This window comes from Eleginops maclovinus, chromosome 1 (assembly GCF_036324505.1).
Source record: "Eleginops maclovinus isolate JMC-PN-2008 ecotype Puerto Natales chromosome 1, JC_Emac_rtc_rv5, whole genome shotgun sequence".
Taxonomy (NCBI): Eukaryota; Metazoa; Chordata; class Actinopteri; order Perciformes; family Eleginopidae; genus Eleginops; species Eleginops maclovinus.
In genome coordinates, this window is record NC_086349.1 from 9459175 (window position 1) to 9480410 (window position 21236).

Consider the following 21236-nt stretch of genomic DNA (forward strand, 5'->3'; position numbering starts at 1 on the left):
GTAAGATTATGTTGAAAGATTAACGGCTTATCTGCCAAAATAATGTAGCTTAAAGCAAAAATTCACTTTGCATTAGACAATTTACAATTCTATCTTTCCTTCAAATGTTGTTGTTTGTTGTTAATCTGAGATGGCCTTATCTTTAATTATCAAAATATAAGATTTACTATGAGATGTGATGATTGGTCCTTTAAATATATGGTATATTGAATAACTTATGCATTTTGATGAAGCATTAACGTAAGTGTTTCTGGTTTACATGATAGTTAGATAGCACTGTTAGATTCATAATGCAGGCTGTGGCATTGATATAAAAATGCTGCCTAATGATGTTTTGGTTAGCTCCCATTTTTCACTGATATGTAGCTGCTTTTGTGATACATTTTGACGTATTGCTCAAAGGGTTCAGTATGATAAAGTGTAATTACATTTTCCTACAACTTCATCCTGCATTTACCAGACTGCTTTTCAACACTCCCAATGGACAAGCAGTGAGCTTTCAATCTTTAGTCTAACATTATATTACATTGTCATTGGTAACTTACCACCAGATTAACAAGCACACATGTGTGAACTACGCTTTATCTCTGAAGGTTGGCTTTATGCTTACAAGTCTAGAAATAGGATGAAGTTAGGTGAGGGTAAGGTCGCTATGGTTGGCGTTATTCAATGTTTTAGATTCACAGGTTTCCACATAAAACATAATGTTGAAAGAACTTACTATGAAAGGGGAATAAGACGGAAAAGCACTGATAATGCATATAATTTCAAGCTCCTTTGATAAAGTCAAGAGATTTGAATCTTGAGTGGAAGATGTGTTTTTTTTCTGAACTGACACACTCCAATACGTGTGGATGCTGCAGGTTCGGTCATGATCTACAGTTGGTTCACATATTGTGAAATTTGAAAATATATGCAAAATGCCTTTCTGACAGATGGCATATTATAATAGATAGTTGAATAACACAAAGAAACAAAGGTAAAAGCTTTTTAAATTGGCAAACTATGACACGCCTCTCGGTGTCCTCGCTCTCTCTCTTTTATCTCCCCCTATTCTCTCTTCTGTCTCAATTACCGGCCGGTAGCACACAGGCCGTGTTCCATCTCAGAGGCTGTTAATTAACACAATTACTCTGCTGCTGTTAGGTGGCAGGCATGCAGACAATGAGAGGAGGATAAAACATAAAACCATTACCACAGCCTGCAGACAAGACAGACAGACAGACAGACAGACAGAGAGGGGGATGAAAGGCTCTGATGGACAAATAAGCCACTTGACGGAAGGAGAAGTAGAAATTGGCCAATTAGAATGCCATCAATGTCAAGAAGCACTTGTCAAAATGAATATTCTCTCCCCACATTTTCCTTCTGTCTGTTGCCCACAGGCTCTGCTGTACTGTAACTGTCCTGTCACAGATAAGCAAAAGTCAGCTTGTACATTTTGTCAGACTTGATGGTTCTAAACTTTTTTCTGTAGGCGATGGACGCTGTGCTCCTGTGCTGATTAATTGAGGATGCCATTTTACTTTATCCTCCCACTGCATTGATTTTAGTGCTTCTCCTACATTTGTTTTTGCGAGCTTTTCCCACGATCTGGGCTTCACAGCAAGTTTCTGAGTGCTTAATGGATTCTAAATGTCGACATCTAGCTCCACTCACAAACACACAAATCATCTGAAGAAAACAGATAAGATGTACTTTGTACATTATTGCACAAAACCTCCATTTTTATACTAATGGCTAAGCAACTGCTTCATTTGCACACAGCGAAATATTTTGTTTTTGAGTGCTGATTGCTAATAGTGCCTTTTAAAGCTCTGTTTCAAAGCGGAGGTTATTCCCTTACTTTAAGTATTCATGACCAAAAAGCAATGTCACAAATAAATTCTTGAATAAAAGTTCTACATCTACAATTTGACTACTTAATTTAGCTAAACTGCTTCAACCAGGCTGTGCTGGCATAGTTTGATCAGAATTGATTGACAGCAGCATTGCAACAAGAACCCTTCACCCCGATTGGTGCACAGAAATATGTGAAAGTCCAGAGTACACCGTTAGAACAACAACAGCACAAACCTTAAATGCCAAATGTTGCAACGTGTGAAGTAGGAGTCAATGCTTTCCAACAAAAATGTTCCTGAAGTATTTCCTACCTGTGTGATGAGGCTCTTCAGTTCGGTCCTCTCCACCTCCCATGATGCCTTGGCCTTTGCGATATGCTGGGTGAGTTCCTGGGAGCCTTGTCTCTCCTGTCGCAACTCGCCGCTCAGATCCTGCAGCGCCACCTTCAGGTCTGCCAAGGTGCTGCTCACTGCGCTCGACTGCAGGGACATGGACGCATGTTGAGTGTGTATGCCAACGTGCGTGTGTGTGTGTGTGTGTGTGTGTGTGTGTGTGCGCGCGTGTATGTGCGTGTGTTAATGTGTCACTCAACCTACCTTGATAGTTGGACTAAGAGGATGTTCGTCTAGAGCGGCCCTCTTGTCAGTCTGGTGGGCGGGGCTTGTCAGGTTCTCCTCCTCCAACAGAAGGTAAAGGTCCCTTAGACTGTTCATCTAGACAACCAATCAGAGAGCAGGATGAGCTGTTAGCCATTTATCTCGATGGTATCATGAATAATATGTAACACACAGTGAGTGTTTTCTATAGGACAATTGGTTGACATTTCAATTAGCTACTAATCTTTAAAAAATGGGTATAAAATACCAACCACATTTCATATTTTAGTAAATTTATCTTTTGTCTAAAGTATTTGACTGATTGACATTGAGGCTTGGAAGATATTAGAGCATTGCTTTTAGAGTTAGCTACAATAAAAACAATTGACTGGTCAAAATAATTGACATACTATTGAATTGACATAAGAATGTATCTTCTGTCCCCTCTTACTTCCAAGATGTCTTTCCACTCGCTGTCCTTCCTGCATCCCAGCCTCCACTGTTTGAGGAAGCAGCGTAGTTTTAGGCTGAGCAGTAGCAGGGCCTGTTTCAGATGCTGGGACTCCTGCCCCAGCAGAGTCCTCTCCTGGCTCCATAACTTCTGCTGAAGCCGAGCCTGGAGGCCCAAACTCTGCAACTGGAAGTCCCGACGGAGCAGAGCCTTCTGGTGCTCCTCCTGGAGCTGAGGGGAGAAGACATTATGAATTCAGTGACGCTAAATATTTGACAAAACAACTCAAATATAAAATCAAGTAATTTCAGTTTGACTGCAAAGTAGGTGGGTTCTTCTGTAAATATTTATATACACTTGGGTTTCAGTGTGTCTTGGTGAGTTTGAGGGTGATTTGTTTACAAGTGTAGTTTATAAGGGATTGTGTCTCAATAGTATTCTGTGCAGAAAAATGACCTGTTTGAGTTTCAGAGTGCTCTGAGCCTGCCTCTCCTCCTCCTGCTCCCCCTGAGTTCCCAGAGACGGCTCTGCTTCGGACAGTTGAGCCTGGATATCACCGGACTGGAAGACAGAAAGAGGGAGATGGAGAAAGGTTCAGTTGGGTGAAAATAAAAGAATTAAGGGAGAGAAAGAAGAAAGAAAATGGAGCAGTGGATTGGGGAAACATTTGTAATCAGGAAACAAGGACAGAAACAAACAGAGGTTAAAGACAAGAAAAATGAGTAATGGGAGGGGAATTGGTGAAGGAAGAGAGAGTGAAAAGAACATGTAAAAAGCGAGAAACAGCCAAGTGTGAGAAGCACATAACATGGCAGTTATGTGCTAGAACACCCTTTAATCACACCTCAGCTGCAGCACGCTACTGTACGTCTCTCTCACACACACACACACACACACACACACACACACACACACACACACACACACACACACACACACACACACACACACACACACACACACACACACACACACACACACACACACACACACACACACACACACACACACACACACACACACACACACACACACACACCTCATCTTGTGCTCCCTCCCTCGCCTCATTTAGCTGCTGAGTGAGTGTGATCCATCGACCCGCCACTGTACCATTAATGTCCTCTTTCACCCTCCACTGGGCTTAGCCCCTGCCCTCCATCACCCTCCACCCTGAGCCCACCGCTGTTCACAGCCAGGGAAACTACTATGACTTTTGCTTCACTGTTGTGGCAGCTGCCCATGCAAAATGAGCAAAGAAAAACTGTAGCAACATAAAGCAGATAAGTGGAGAGTGGGAGTGTTTAAAAAAAATACATTTATAAGTTAGGAAATGTTTGATATTTCCAAAGCTCCCTTTTAGAGATTCAGATGGAACGATTGATTCCCCTTTCATGTCGGTGCAGTAACTATGGACTTATCTCAGCATTGAGGCTGAAAGATGATGTAAACATTTTAAATTGTGGTTGACTTTTTGCTTGGCGAACAGCAGTTGGATTTTCCACTGGTTTTGTTATCAATCAGGGAAGTAATAAACCAGAGAGAAAAAGATCCAGCCAAGTGGCAAACGGGTCTAAAAATGCGAACAAATATGTAAGTGCCTTAAACTTGCATTCTTTCTAATCTACTGCTCGCAAATAGAAGACTATTTGTATAAAAGTCTATGAAAAAAAGACCCTACTTCCAACTTCCAACATTTATTACATCAGTAAACATTTCCCTAATGAGTTTGTCATCCCAATAGCTTGTTTTAACTCTCATTAATTACCGCATGACATTCATTTACTCAATTATGATTCCATATACAAAACATTTTGGTCGCCTAAAATTGTATTGTACTTTTACCCTCTCTTGTCACTTGGAAATGTCCATATTCCAAACTCGAGGTTGCAAAACGCTATCCAACTAACCAATAGGTGATGACAAAGTGGCATTTAACTTTTTTATACATTCAGTGGTTAAAAGCTGAGATAGAGCAGGGCGTGGTTAGCCTAGCCTAGCTTAGGGCGGGGAAACTAATTGCAGAGAACGAGCGGTTATTATTCTAAATGCAGAGTGTATGTAACAATGGGTGTGTATTCTGCTGTCTCATTGCTCATTACTGCTACAATCATAATATCTAAACCTATTGTTATCTTTTATTCTATTTACGTCTCATTTCTCTACCATTCACCCTCTGGACCCCATTCAGGCTCTGGATAAAGATGCATGCACACACATCCCTGGTTACCATGGCAGCATGCCAGCAAAAGGTCAACCAAACAAAGGTCTTTTTCTTCCCGTCTATCCCCCAGCTGACAGTGAAGTCACTGTTTATGTTTGTTTACAACACTGAGCAGCTAGCATGAGTTTGCAGCCACTGTACCACATCAATAACTTCAAGTATGTGTTTGGTTTTGTGTGTGTGTGTGTGTGTGTGTGTGTGTGTGTGTGTGTGTGTGTGTGTGTGTGTGTGTGTGTGTGTGTGTGTGTGTGTGTGTGTGTGTGTGTGTGTGTGTGTGTGTTAATATGCTTATAAATTAGCCTTTGATTAACCTTTGCAGGGCCGCCCGTCATTGTGTGCTTGCTCAGGCAGGAATTTAGCGAGTAGACACAGCACATCAGAATATCAGAGGACCATTTCAGGTGCATATTTCAACCTTGTTTCAGTTTCATAAATGCAAATATTTATAAATATCATATGTTACTAGGGGTAGAACAAGTGTATTCTTGACCCAAATCCTAATAGAAAGTACACATACTGTAAAAGCTTTTTCCAGAGCTTTAACAATATCATAAACATATTACAGCAGTTGGTTCTTTTTTTTTTTCAGAAACTGCATAGTTGCCATTAAGATCATCTTTCAAAGGCGACTTACAATCCTCCATATACTGGCTGTGATTCTGAGCGACTCACCAGAGTGTCGTCTGCCTCTTTCTCTCCCTGTTCCAGCTGGTTGTCTTCCTGCTTTTGCGTCTCCTGGCTATCTGATTGGCTCTCCTCCTCAGTTTGACCTTTCAGCTTGGTCTCTGATAGGTCCCTATAATCAGGCTGCTGCATGCATGCATGGGCAGGTTAATGAATAAAGAAAAAAAGAAACCAAAATGAAACCAAAAACAGTGGAGAGAGGAAGGAACAAGGGAGGAGGAGACGTTGTGTCGTGATAAACAAAATGAAAGAAAACAAGACAAACAAACACAACAATAAGAATAATTCAACCAAAATCGTGTCCATCCGTATGATTACATTAAGAAAAATGAAAAAGAAAACAGTCGATATGGATCTCACAAGACAAAGAAAAGGATGTAAAGGAAAAAGAGCTTGGTCAAAGAGGAGAAGGACAGAGTGGAGAAAAGGAAGAAAAGGAGGATGGAGGGCAGAATGAACGGCTAAAGGGGGAAGGAGGGAAAATGGAAATGAGGAGGACACGAAAGACGGGGGAGTAACAATCATGGAGTAGAGGAGGAGAGAGAAAGAGGGGGGAAATAAAGTATAAGTAGTAAAGTGGTTATGATAAAGAATCGGAGCGAAGGGGAACAAAGAAACAAATGCAGAGGGGGAAGCAAAGCATGGACAAAGGAGAAAAAGGAAGAGCGGGGACAAGGGAAAGGTCAGAGTATAAAGTAGGGAAGCCGTTAAGGAAATGACGAAGAGCAGGAGGATTGAGGAGAGTTCAAAAGAAGGGGAAGAGTGTGATTGAAGTGAAGTGCAGAAACCGACCGTTATGGTGCCCGTGCAGTGAGGAAAAAGGGAAGAAGGAAGGACGCAGGGAAGGGGAGAGGGGAAAGCAAGGAGAGATTGGAGGGGTGTTGGGACTCAGTATTGGCCTCTAATGGAGTCTAAACATTTAAATGTATCCTCTTTAAACGTTGCATAATTTCATCACATCCTTATCCAGCAGACAAATTAGAATTGGAATAAAAATCATAGATATTTATTAATAATAAATACTTTTTTCTGTAATTGGCACTGTGACGGCCAAGTGTTTAAATAAAATATAAAAAAGGATGTGTATCGATCAGATCTTACTTTTATATTAACGTGTTCCTCAGAGTTTTATAAGCAAATTATTTGAAATTAAATGAATACTCTTTGGATCCAATGTGTTTCTATAACTGTCATTCTTTTTATTGCATTTCGACCATTACATAGAAATTAATCATAGACAATCAACCGTAACGTAAGAATAATTTCCCAGAGGAAAATTTCAAACACTAAATCTGATTTATGAAGCATGATTGGAAATCTCTTTAGAGCGAGCTCACTGTCTCATCTGCAGCTTTGAGAAATCTGTGGTGATACCTCTTTCAATAATAAACCCATGTAGATTTCACTAACATTACATTATATTGCAGACAAATGATGGATTTGAATGTCTCTGATGGTTTAATATTAGTTTTCCAATCTCAGATGTTGGATTTTAGCCATAGAAAGGACATTTCTAAGTGTTGTGTTTCTATGAATACTTCTCTTTTGATGAGTTTAAGGAGCGAAAATAGATTGAAAAAATCAGAAACTATGCTCCTTGAATGTTGTTTTTAAATAATAAAACCAAAACTGTATCATTTAGTGCTTTTAGACTTAATATATTCTAGTAAACTACTTTGTATGATGGTACATAATCCATCTCACTAGTTATTAATAGGGTCAGGATGATACAGTTATCCCGCTAGTATAAATTATGATGCTGCATTCGGTTTCACTACAAATGTGAAGAAATCTATGGATGAAAATGTAACTCTAAATGATGAGCAATACTACTCAATCACACTAAACCCAGGCTGTATGTTTTATGAAATGTTGATGAAGAAATGCATATCAATAAATGTTGTTTTTATGTGCTCCTGATAACCCTATTAAGTCAATGCATACAAACAGGCTCCATTTGAGGCCTAAAGCAGCATCTATATACCAGGTTAGGACAGCATGCAGAGGACATGGGTGGCCTCAGGTGGAGAGGTTTGCTCTGGACGCTCAAATCTGATTAGATCTGATACAGCAAAATTACATTTATGATCGGGCTATTTGTGAACTTACAATGATCATGTTATGTTAATTTAAAATGGATAGGCAAAAGAGGTATAAACAGATCAGAATAAATTAAAACGTACTGACAAAATTGTGGTTGTACTTCAGATTTGAGCGTGTTGTGCAAATCCATTCTCCACTGTGAGGAGAAACAGCAGATGGGATTAGGAGGGTTTTTCAGCCAAACTAATGGGAAGGCACTTGACCAAACACAACACTGAAGAATACCCCAAAAAAGTGACAACAAAATATAAAAACCCAACCAAAGTGAAAACTTAAAAAAACTGAAAGAGACATAGTGACAAGAAGTAAAAAGCAAGAGTGTGTCACGTCTTTTACCTTCTCCATGATACTGTTCAGCACATCCTGCTCCTCCCAGAGCAGTGGGAAGCCAGAGGAGACGCTCCTTCCACCTCAGGGTCCCTCCCACCTGCGGGGGGTTTCCCCTGGCTGTCCACCCGCTCCACAAAGGCCTGGAGCTGCGTGTGCAGGGCCTGGAGCCTGCTGGTCAGAGCACCAACCAGGGGCCGGTCCGCCAGGTCAGACAGCTCGGAAATCTGGAGAAGAAAGAAATAACAAACTTGTCTCACAGTTGTTTATTATTGGCTGTATGAGGAAACTGCTTGGGAATATGTGGGGCTGGTAAATGAACAAACAGTGGAAGCAAAAGCGCTTAAGCAATAAAAAAAATGTAACTTAGGCTGCCTTTCTCACTCGTGTATTTTCTCCTACTTTATTTAACCCAAAAAATAAAAAGATGCATTGTTATCTATGCCAGACATACGGCCTGAGGGGATCATGTGTTTGGTCGTGTGTAAGAGTGTGTGTGTGTGTGTGTGTGTGTGTGTGTGTGTGTGTGTGTGTGTGTGTGTGTGTGTGTGTGTGTGTGTGCAGCTAGTCTTTTATGCTACTGGACCCATCAGCACAGTGTTTTTGTGCTAATTTATGACTCAATACTCAAAGACCTCCTGTATTTGCAGTGCACAAATAAAAAACCCCCGAAATAAATCAAATGTTTTATAAGACCATTGATTCTGACTCCTTACTCCTCAGTGGAACATTTTAAAGAACAGTTAAAGAAACATCTTCTTAAATTAGCATTTTTAGTGATATCCCACTTTGAAATGGTCTTTTATTCCTTAATATTTGGTTATTTTTGTATTGTTTTATTTAATTTATATGTTTTGACTTGTTTTGTATTATTTATTTTTTACCATCTTCTTAGCAAAATTCCCCTTTAAGTTGGTGTTTAAATCATTTGACTTTTATTAATCTTATGAATTATTCAATTATTATTGTCTTATTTGGTTGTTTTTTTTAAATGTATTTATTTAGTTAATAGGTATTTATATTTTATCCTATTTATTGATTTTGTGCTATACAATTAAAGCTTATTATTATTATTATTATTGTTATTAACCAGCACCTAGGCCACAAATGATCAACAAATGTTTCAGCTATGCCAAAAACAATTCACACCTAGTCTGCTGTTTCTCAAAAACTGACATCTTTTGAAAAATGTAATCTCACTTTGAACCACAGCATCTGCAGATTCACCCCATACCTGAAATGTTATGATCCACTAAAGTTAGACACGATGAGATATGTTTTTTTTAATCTTCACCACAATCTGAACTTTAAAGGGAGCTGGGACGGACAATTAAGGGAGATTGAACTTGTGCTGAGTCATTATGAACACTTTATTCTGGTGACTGATATAAAGTTATGTTGTACTTGAAGAGCAGGGGACGCCATGTACCTGGCTGTGAGGCTTCTCCAGGTCACACGGCTCTGCTGCGTCGTTGCTGCAGACCTTGTGATAGATGGAGGGGGAGGAGGAGAGGCAGTTGGATTCGGGAGAGGTCAGGAGCTGTATCGCTGTGGAAACTAAGCGAGCCTGGTCCCTCATGGCCAACAAGGCATCATGGTCTTTCAGGCCCAGGTACCCGGGGAGCGAGGTGGTTGCGTCAGCGTTGTCCTCAATCTTCTTTTTCCGCTCGTTCATCTCCAGGGCGTCGGTCTCACCCCCGACGGGCTCTTTGCGGTGCGGCGGGCTGATGGAAAGACAGAATGAGCATATTCAGGGATGCTCATGCATGTTGGCTTAAAAGTTGGGGTTGGAAAGTTCATTATTGACCGTAAAGTGGTGGATTCTAAACAGCTATATTTGACCTAAAGCTTCAGAATATCTTCAAGACCTTGTTGTGAGATCGTTGGTCAAACTTTGTTTCGAGGTAAGGACTTAAATATAAATGTCGGTCTTGCATAGTCAAAGATGTTTCATGTTGCCAAGACGATGAATTCTACTGACTTTGGTGACCAAAATAAAACACTGCAGGCTACTGTGACTTATTGAAGTGCATTTTTGTAAATAGCAAACTTTATAACTGATTTGATTTCTTCCCAATTAAAAATCTTTGCCTTGACTGAATATGATCAGATGTTCGTTTTTATATTCATTGAGTTATCAACAAAGCTGTTGAGTTACTACAACAAATACTCTCACGGAAGTATCTATATTAGAGAACCAATTCCAGAAGCACCATTTCATCCGAAAATGTTGTACTGAAACTAAAAAACTACCTTGGGAGGCACTCAGCTGAGTCCCCAGCCTCTGCGTCCGTTTCCAGAGCCAGTCGTAGTGAGGAGGAAGAGGAGGAGGAGGAGGAAGGAGCGTGGTAGGAGGCCAGATCGCAGCGCTGCAGGTTGGACAGAAGCACACGGTTCTCATACTGCAGCTTCTTCACCTTCCCGCCCAGTTCTCCAATCTGAAGCCTCGCCAGTCTGAGCTCCTCCTCCTGGACGGGGGCGTCTGTGCTGATAAGTACCGCCCCTTCCTGTATGGAGTGCACTGGGCTGTCGTTGAGCAGCCCGTCCGCCAGCGATGCCAATGAGTTAGACGACATCAAGGACGTGGGCGGTGGGAGGTCAGATTTGTAGCGGTTGATTTCGTTCATCAGGAGTTTGTTCTGTTCTTCCATCTCGATCAGAGACCTCCTCAGAAGCTCCGCCTCTTCCTCCACAAACTGGAGGTGTCTCTGGAGCTCCATGACGTTTTCAGACGAGGCCCCTCCCCCGAGAACCATGGCTCCTCCTAGGCCAAGACCTGCCCCTAGACCACCGCCAACACCAGTAAGGTCCTGAGGGCCATCTAGAAAAAAATCAACGATAGGTCAAAGAGATGGGATAGTGTAGGAGAAAAAAAACAAAAATGATCATTTGCATCTAAGGGGAATAGTTTGCCATTTTGTGAAATAGTCGTTTCTGATTTATTGTTGACACTTAGATGAGAAGATTGACCACACTCTCATGTCTGGATGGTAAATTTAAGCTGGAGCTGGAGGCCTGTTAGCTAGCTTAGCATAAAGATATTTATATGTTTAAATCTTAATCTTTCTTAACGCAGATAAAAAGCAACGCACATTCCCTAGTAAACCACAAAATATTTTCAATCAATCCTACACGTGCAGGTGAGTTTAAAAGCTACCTTGCTTCATGTCATCCATCTCAGCACGGAGCCCTCTGTTCTCCACCTCCAGCTCCACGATGCGTCGACTCAGCAGGTTGGCCTCTTCCTCCACCAGCTTCAGGTGGACTCTGATCTCCGCCTCACGGGTGTGGGGGGAGTCGGCAACCTGAGGGGGAGTTTAAGACATTAAGAAGAAGAGAACCAGCTCCTTCATCACATCCCATCTGTTCATACACACATTTTTAATCAACTGTAGACATTTAAGCGCATACTGGTCTTTCTACCATTCTTCTACCTGTTTTTTGCACCACTTAATTCATCGTTGGGAAGGACCAACTGTCATGTTATTATCAATATGAATAGTTATGAATTTTCACAACAGCCCTGGATATTCAAATCCTCATCTTAAACACAGGTAAGTAAAGGCTAAATATTGTATAACTGTTTTTTGTTTTCAGCTCTGGTCACTGAAACAGCTCCAGAATTTGAATTAATGAGCTTTGTGGAGTGTTTAGGCTGTTTTTCGAAACAATGCAAACCCACCTCTCTAGCATTTTTCCCAGCCAATTTGGCATTCATTGTTTTTATTGGGTACAACGGGTCTGGATCATTTCAAACCTTGACCCCTATAATAGCCTTATTGCAACATTAAGCAGTTTACAGGCAATCATCAAGAGATATAAAACTAAATGGGGAGAAGTGATGGAAACTAAGGGTTAGGATTTTCCTTAAGATGTTGTCAGAAAACATTTATGGGAGCGCCACAGCTCGTAATCTGAAATAAAAATCCTCATTCATCTTTTCCATTATGCAGTAGTTTTTGATAGTCCATACCGACTAAATAGTTTTGGTTACTTAATAAGCACAACCTGGAAAAAGTTTTAATAAGCTCTCAAGTGAATATCTAGTTTCCTTCTGTCCTCCTCATCGTCTCACCTCCTCCACGGTGAGCGAGGCGTTGACGTCTCCGTACAGCGACCTGAACTTGGCCAGCTCCTCTTTCATGGCCTCGCTGTCCTTCACCAGCTTGGTAAGCTTCTTGCACATCAGAGCTGATTCCTCTTTGGCAAAGTGGAGCTGACACTTCAGGTCTGAATTGTCCTCCTGTGGTGACGGGACAGAAACAGAGAAGAGCAAAGAGGTGACGTTGATACAAAACTGCTGTGTCACAGAGAGGCTGGCATGCACACATTTCTGGTATCATGCAAAGGGGAGTTTTTATTTTTAGCACCGTTACAAGTCATAAACTATTGGTGTCCATCTATTGTCAAGTATTTTTATAAATTTTACTCAAATAAAATCATAACTTTAATCAATAATTACAATATGAATTTGGTGTTGCCTGAAGTATTTGAGTAAAGAGGAAATAATGAGAGGGACATTGAGGTAAATAGAGACAAGGATGCTGCTCATGATTTTCACGTTTCCCTTCGAATGATACAAACTCACACAAAAGGCAGCCATTGTTAAAGAACAGACAGGACAAAAGACACACAGAGGAAGGAGGACTTCACTTATCTACACAGGGAAAAAGGTCAAATGAGGGGAAAGGAGAAACTGACGGGAAGTAAAAGCTGCAGACAAATGGATGAATGCACAGGAAGAGTGCAGACACACACTCAAACAAGAACTTAAATCTGTGCAGATAAGTGTACAACCTTAGAGGTTTAGGTTGAGATATGTGATGACTTTTGGCATTAAAGTATGTTCTTTAAAGTTGAATATTTTTAAAACCAAGATTATGTTTGTGAATATCTCTCATGATTAGAATATAAAGCCCTGTTTGCTTATCTGCCTTTTAAACACAATCCTTTACAGTTCTGTAACTCAAGTGGGATGAATTGTTTTTTCATTTTATTACAAACTGCCTTGAACTTGGAAAAATAGCGACAAAGAGCTATGTGACTAGCTTGTGGCTTTCAGCTACAAAATGGTGAGGCCAGAGTCACACTGTGTTTGTTCCTCTTTAGGCTCTTCGAAAGAAACACAGCGGAAACTCCGGAAAACACTCATTTGTGGTTTGCCTCAGATGTCATACAGCATATGAGGTGTATAATTACTGACAGACAGCGATACGAAATACATCATTGTCATTTTCGGCTCAATAACTTAGAAAATGACTTAACAGTACGCACAGCATTGTTAGCAGTATCATATTAACTATCTGGTAAGCTATCTTTAAACTATTTGGATTTACATAGCATGGAAATAAGTTGTTACAGTAGCAGATAGTTAGGGAAAGGCTAAGGTTAAAACATAAGTTGAATAGCAGCACAACCAAAGACACATCATAGTCAGTGAAGTAACTCAGTAAAGCTAGTCATATGGCAACATTCATAATAAACACTAGCTAGCCTTGCAACCATTAGCTGTATGTACCACCAGTCCAGCTAAGGCTGTAGCAGAATGAAATCCATCAATCAAAGTAACACAAATAAATGAAAAATGGGAAGGGGAGAAAGTGTAAGAAGAAAAAAATCAAGAATGTGTTACATCATTTTTCAAAATGCAAAGTAGTAACAAATCATACAAATTATCCAAACCTCTGTGACAGTGTAGCATTATAGGCAGATGTTCTGTACGGGTCAGTGTTACTGCTACCACACACCTAATTTTTAAGTTGTTTTCAGATAAAAAAAATCCAACTAACCCCATGTTAACTAACCCTAACCTGAGCAGCACCAAAGAGCAGAAAGACAAAGTTAGCGATAGCTAGCTAACATAGTGTACCATTTCCTTAAGGAGTTGGTATGGACCAAAATGGAGCTAAAAGGAGTGAATATAGGACTGCTGGCCATTAACAATACTCCATATGTTGTAAATGGGGCTCAGAATCTTTTGAATGTGTAATAAGATCACAATTTTCTTCAAATCATGTTAGCAAAACAAACATGAGCAAGGGTTTGTTGTGGTGTTTTTCTGTCCCTTTGTGGCTAAACAAACTGTAAGCAGTAGGCTCTCGACATAAATAAATATTAATTTATGTATCTTTATCTCAAGTTAAGCTCTTACTGCTGCTGGCCTGAGTTAACCCTGTGCACCTCATTCCACACAGGCAGCTCTGTGGCGCTATTTGTTTTACGGCCTGCTGAGCACTTCCAACCACATTAAGCGAGAGCCAGCAAATTTACGGCCTTTTATGGTATGTGGCTTGGAAAAGGAAGCCTAGCCTTGCATTAACAGATGGAGAAATTATGCTGGTGAAAGAAATAACTTCACCGCAAACACAGACTGTGGCGATGTTAGTCTGTGGGTTTTTAATCTAAACTCATACACTTCTTACTCCTACAGACATTACAGTTTGTTTAATTGTGTGAATTATTGCATTGGTGTAAAAAACTAAAGAAGGGAAGGAAATTTAGAAGTCTAGTTGAGGGAAAAGCTGTTATTTTTGGTGGAGGGAAGAGAGTCAGAATTAAGAGGGAGATTTAAGAGTTGTTTCCAAGCCAGATCTGTAATCCAAACAAAAACAAAAACTAGGTATGTGAAGATTACATTGCGTGCAAACGACTGCAGGGCATGATTGGAGGCTAAACCAAATATGAAGCGGAGATGAGGAGGGATATTGAAAATGCTGATTTATATGATTCAAACTGCACACGGCTTGTTTGGACAGATAGAGTGTGATCCCCAGAGGAAATAACATGATAGAACTCCAACATGACAGCTTGTGGTCGGTGGACACAGACAACTTTAACATGTTTTTATTCTGAATAATTCAGCAAATAAGGCAGGAAATAGAAGAAAATGCAGCTGTTTCAGGGATGACTCACAAACAAGTGATCGTAAACCCTGTACTGTAAGTACTGTACTTTGATTAGAAAGTGTCTCTTCAGAATATATTCATATAAAAGAATGAAAGTAAACGAAAAGTAAAACTTTCCATTAAGACTGTTACCTTCTCTGCATCACACTTACAGTAAAATACAGTAGGTGTACATCTCAGACAGGATTGCTGTTGTCATAATATGAATTATATGGAATTGTGTGACTGTGTGCAGAGTATGCATATCTTAAATCATATTTATTTTAAAATGGGATTAGTCCTCATAATATATAACAATACAAATATATGAAATAATGAATATGCTATTAGATAAAGCAGGATACACTTTAGTTATATCTGTTGAAAACCATTTTGAGAATCTTAACAAGCTTTGCGCAGCAGAAACTGCAAGGTGGCAGTCGTTTCATCATTGTGTGTGTGTGTGTGTGTGTGTGTGTGTGTGTGTGTGTGTGTGTGTGTGTGTGTGTGTGGTAAGTGTCAGTCTCTACATGTTTAAGTGTCTTAAAGGTTGACTTGCTGAAACAGCACTTTCTGGCTCTTATTGATTTGTTAGACCATCTAGAGGAAAGGGTAGTATTTGTGTGTGTGTGTGTGTGTGTGTGTGTGTGTGTGTGTGTGTGTGTGTGTGTGTGTGTGTGTGTGTGTGTGTGTGTGTGTGTGTGTGTGTGTGTGTGTGTGTGTGTGTGTGTGTTACCTGTGGGCAGAGCTTCTTGTCAGGTTTGTTGTTGGGTCGTGCTCCTCTTTTCTTCTGGGAGTTCTGTAACACAGACACATACAGATAGTCATTAGTCAGCTGTGACACCATCAGTCACAATGAGATGAAGAATGTATTCAATCTAAATGAACACAGAGCGAGAGAAATATGACCTGTAGAGGAATACAAAGCAGGTACCAACATTTAGCAGGATGAACTCTTCCCACTTCTTTTCAAGGTATTGTTTCTTGGCCGTTCTAACTTTCTGTACTGTTCTAAAGAAGACATTTGCGACTTGAAGTGTTTAAACGACACGCTCATGTTTTCGTTGTCTTACACTGACCCAAGAGTTATTTAAACACATTGACCATTATAAGGTGTTTATAGTGTTACATAACACAACTGATCACTACCCCCTGTATAATTTCACCTTTATCTCATCAGATCAGAGCCATAATCTCAACAGCCAGCTGCTGCACAGACAGGGGAAAATATCTACAATCATACTCTGTTCTTGTCATTTTCAGGCAATTGTCGGATTTTGAAGGCAACAATAAATAATTGCAGGTCTTGCAGGATGTATTCGTGACAGTTCCCAACAGTTTAGCAAGATGCCATTCGAGTGTACCAGGTTATATGATTATTTTTACCTTTTTTTGTAAAACCGTGCCTATCTGTTAAACTTGAAGCTACAGCCAGGAGAGAGCTATCTAAGCTTAGCACATAGAGACTCAAAACAATTAAGGCTCCCACAAACTTTTAAAAGGGGCCCTTTAATTCTTCTGGGTGTTTTCCTTTCCTGAAGTGTGTTATATAGGTGTTTGTGCATGTAAATGGTCAACAGGACACCATTACAGTAGACCAAGCGGGAAACTGAAGCTTCGACCAGACTGGGCTCTGGTTTCAGACAGAGGGTGAAAAGAGTTGCTGCAGCACAGGCAGTATGAGAAAAATAAACACCTTTTGAACATTAAAGCATGGAGACATAGTCACAGTAGAAGGACAAAACCTGAACCTGAACAGGAGCATTAAAGGGCCCCTTTAATAGACAAACTAAATGTCCCTTTGGAAACAGACACTTAACAAACTTAACCACAGTCTATTAGATATCACTATGGCCATGTAGTGCAAAAGTAGAATACATTTGATTTTTGACCGTTTTTGACAACTTGCAGTTGCTTTTCTCGTCCAACACAGTTTCTGTCCCTCTTGTACTGATCCCCAGATGTCATTGCTATGGTGATGTTGATCATCCCCACAGTGATTTGGATCACCATAGCAACACTGCTTTACGGTGTGCAGAATTACAGCTGTGAGGTACTAGTGTAACGAAAGAGAGAGATAAAAGGAAAAATAATGGGAAGAAGAAGAATATAAATATAATTACGTAATGACATGAACGTAATAACTGGGTTGCATTGCTAATAATTACTGCGCTCACAGACACACAGACACACAGACACACACACACACACACACACACACACACACACACACACACACACACACACACACACACACACACACACATAGACACACACACACACACACCATCCTCTATTCATCTGAGTGTCTGCCTAGTGCATTAGACTCCCATAAATCATCAGGCTTTTCTCTCTTTAGAGACCACCAAACACCAATCAAGCATACACAGACACACAGGCACACACACTCTGACACACACACTTGCAGACACACACATTAAGGACAGACGCTGCAGAGCAAGTCGCTATAAGCTCATCTGGTTCAGTCTGTTTCCATGGAAACAAACTACTCTATGCACCAGACTCCCAACAACAAAAGGAGGAAATGAATCGAAGAGAAAAAAGAACATGGGAAAGGAGGACAATAAATAAGTATTCATAATAATAATCATTAAAAATATCAATAACGCTGTCAATATATTTCATGAAGATTTTCACAAAATGTAATTTTAGGTGAATTATGAAAAATACTGCACTGAGGGATTTTCTCAATAGCTCCTCTCATGTCCAGGTGGAGATGCGGGGCAGCATCAGCATGGATTTGTTTATGCGTCTGATATTTATTTCCATAAGCCTTTTACTCCCCACTCCCTTCGCCTCTCCTCTTTCTTTCCCTCTACCACAGTTTGCGTTATTTGCCGACCTTTAAATGTTTCATCTCCCGCTGTCTTTCCCTTTCTCACCTTCTCACTCTTCTCTCGTCGCTCCCTCCTTAGGTCCCTCCCTCCATGTCTGGCTCATAACTCAGTTATCTTTTCTTTCCTCTTTATTTTATGAATGTTTTGCATTTAAAACAGTCACAGGTGAAGATCCTGCCCCTACCCTTGTTTCCGCCCTCTAAAAACTGTAGGTTGGTTGCATAATTTAAAATAAATAAAAAATACTAGACCATCGAAAAATAGTAGATGTATTGCTAATAAGTAATAGTAGACAATACAAAATAATAATATATAATAAATGTTGATAAAGTGCAGATTCAAAAGAATGCTAACCCTCTTTAAGGTCAGTTTATCAGGGGCAAACACTCAATGAATGGCTCTTAACTCACTGATCGATAGGCCTGCCCCATAATGGAACCATTGATTCTGGCATGACGTTGAACGGATGTCAGGACTATTGGATCAGGCTTTTAGCTGAGCAGCATTCAGGCGCACAGAGAAGCTTGATGGAAAGAGATTCAAGTGAATTTGGGCTAGGCTTTTGAGAGGGGAGCTCATGACACTGAATATCACACCTTGTTTCATTTGCATGAGCTATTCCCGCATTATCAGTAAGGAGAAACTGTGAAAAAAAACAAAAGCATTTTACCCTATAATAGTGAAGTTGTGCTAAAGCGTGATTGCACTCTTTTCAGATGATGGATGACTTTGGAAAGGGAAGTAATGCTTGTTTGGAAATAGCAATTGTAATTATACAGACACAGTTGCGGTTAGTAAGAAAATCAGCTACATTTTAGTACGTTTTTATTCCTTATATACTGAGACAGAGCCATCCCAGTTTATTTTAGTAGCTCTTTTCCACAGAAGACAGATTGACTTGTTACAGCAGGAAGAGCCCAGGTGTTACTAATAAAATTAACGACGGCTCTGTTCTATTCTTGTGTCGCAGGAAGTCATGACAGTGTGACAGTAAGCCAGCATGCACAACACCAGGACTGACAGAGCTGCCTTCACTGTCAGTTGGCTCTGTGAATCTCCCCTGGCTTGCTTCGACTCTAACAGTACAAAACATACTGAAAAATACCACATAGCAGCAGACAACAGTAATTAGATACCTGAACCATAAAAAATGCTGAGTCTAAAATTACCAAAATATGATCGTCAGCCTGAGAAAAATGTCTGAGTTGCCTTCAGGTACAAATTACATCATCAGTTTCACAGCTTAATTGAGGAACTACCGCCTGACACTGGAAAAAATATGACCTGGTCTTATATTTCAAGCCCCTTTAAAAAAACAACAGCTTCTTCTCACTGTTACAACAGTAGAGTTTTCATTATGTAAAAGCACACACTCGGAGTGTGACCAGAGCCTGGTTCTCATGTTTCTGAGCCTGTGTGTCTACAGTTACACTGCAGATTAGATAACAGGTTGACTTCCATGTTATCTGATAACATATTGAACAGCTTCTGGCTCTGCTTTTAAGGCTGTGGCAAAAAGGGTTTGTCAGGTAACATCTCCCTATAGTGCACAGTTATCACATAGTTGAATCTAATTTTTACAGACAAAAAGACAAAAACCTCCTATTCCTGGTGGATGGAGTGAACTGATGAGGACAGACGGGGGAACGAGGAAGAGATGGAGAAGGACAGGAAAGAAGTTGGAGACACAGATAACAACAGTGATGGCAGAGATAAAAAAGGGAGAAGGAAAGAGAGAGATGTTGTCATTCCTCTGTCATGGATGAGGAGGCACAGCAGTGTGAACTCGCCTACTTCAAATCCAATCTGATCTGCAGTTCAACCAACCGATACACAACGGGGAAGAATCAAAAGAACAGGTTGGGAAAGTTCGTTGGAGGAAAATGAACAAAGGTGAACGATGGAAGAACAGGATTTCATAATAGACACTAGGACTACTCATTCTGAAAGTCATGACTTTGAAATGATATGAGCTCTGCAGGTTATGAGACTGCGAACAGGGAGCAAATGAGAACTAAATACCCTAAATATATTTCCACCAGGTGTGTCTACCTCAAGATGGTGTCAAAGACAGCAAAACAGGGATTCCTTTGACTTGTGTCCAGCCTTATTTTAGTTAATCTGCTGATACTGCAGCTACATTTAAAAAAATTGATTTCACTCTTTGAACCATGACAAAGGCCGAAATATAGCCCGCAAATTTAGGTAAGACTTGTTTTTAGCATTAGACTGAGGAATAAATGCAGGCATAAAATAAATAATAACATAATAACATAATAACAGGTATACATAACAGTCATAAAGGAGTCATAAATACCTCGATTTAGATATTGTTATAGTATTGTAAGGTTGATATGACATTTTTAATATATGATCATCAATGTATTGCAATGTAGCCTTTTAAGTAAGAAAAATCCCTTATATCTTGATAAGCCCTGAATAAGGTGCAATAATATTCAGTGGTGACAGCTGGAAATAGATGCTGAGGAATGAAAATAATGTCCTGTCGTCTTGAGATGCAGCAACACACTGATACATTTAAAAATAAATCTGCTTGATTGAGATTTGACTGTCTTGGCGACGGACTAGGACTACATACAGTACATTTGATTTTCACAGCGTGCAGATATGTTGTTAACAGCCTAGTCAGGGCACGGCCCGTCACACAGGTTAACTGACAATGGATGAAATTGCTCTCTGAGGAAGCGGGAGAGGAAGCCGCACCAAAATCTTGATTTGCTCTCAGGGTTCAGACTCTCCCGACGCAAGCAGGCGTGAAATCCTGTGAGCTGCCCAGCAGAGGGGAGAGCGCTTTTAAGTGTACGTTTCTGATTGATATTTAAGGGTTTCTATCCTTTAGTTCTAAGAGAAGACTTGTTATTTACTTTTATGTCTTGTGACGCTTGCTCTAGGAAGGTGCTATAAAACTTTACTTGCTTACTCTCAAATTTGACTTTTCTAACAGGTTAAAAACATCTGGCAATCCTTCAAAGTTCTAAATTACTATAACCGATTACCAATGGATACTTGTTTCTCAATATTTTTAATTGTACATAACAAAAAATATGGTAAAGTTAGAGTTTTTAATTGCAAGCTGAAAGTCCAACCTCCAAGGCATATATTTTCAAAAGTAACCATATTGGCTCATTTCTTTTTGAGAGATATAACACTGGAAACTAACAAGAGGACATTTTTCTGTGTCCTAAGACGCTCTTTTTTCTGGTTTCCGAGCTCATGGTAGGTGGATCAAGAAGTGAATCGTTTCAGACA

General features: G+C 40.1%; 1 protein-coding gene across 1 annotated transcript in view; it reads right to left on the bottom strand.

Moving 5' to 3' along the window:
• LOC134864870 (microtubule cross-linking factor 2-like) overlaps positions 1 to 21236 on the bottom strand; it is a 97570-nt gene that overhangs the window by 18420 nt on the left and 57914 nt on the right. The window contains 12 exon segments of the mRNA XM_063884173.1: positions 2154 to 2321; positions 2439 to 2555; positions 2890 to 3120; positions 3346 to 3450; positions 5783 to 5920; positions 8234 to 8271; positions 8274 to 8451; positions 9654 to 9948; positions 10478 to 11045; positions 11382 to 11529; positions 12300 to 12467; positions 15845 to 15907. Of these exon segments, the coding sequence (XP_063740243.1) occupies positions 2154 to 2321; positions 2439 to 2555; positions 2890 to 3120; positions 3346 to 3450; positions 5783 to 5920; positions 8234 to 8271; positions 8274 to 8451; positions 9654 to 9948; positions 10478 to 11045; positions 11382 to 11529; positions 12300 to 12467; positions 15845 to 15907 (2217 nt within the window).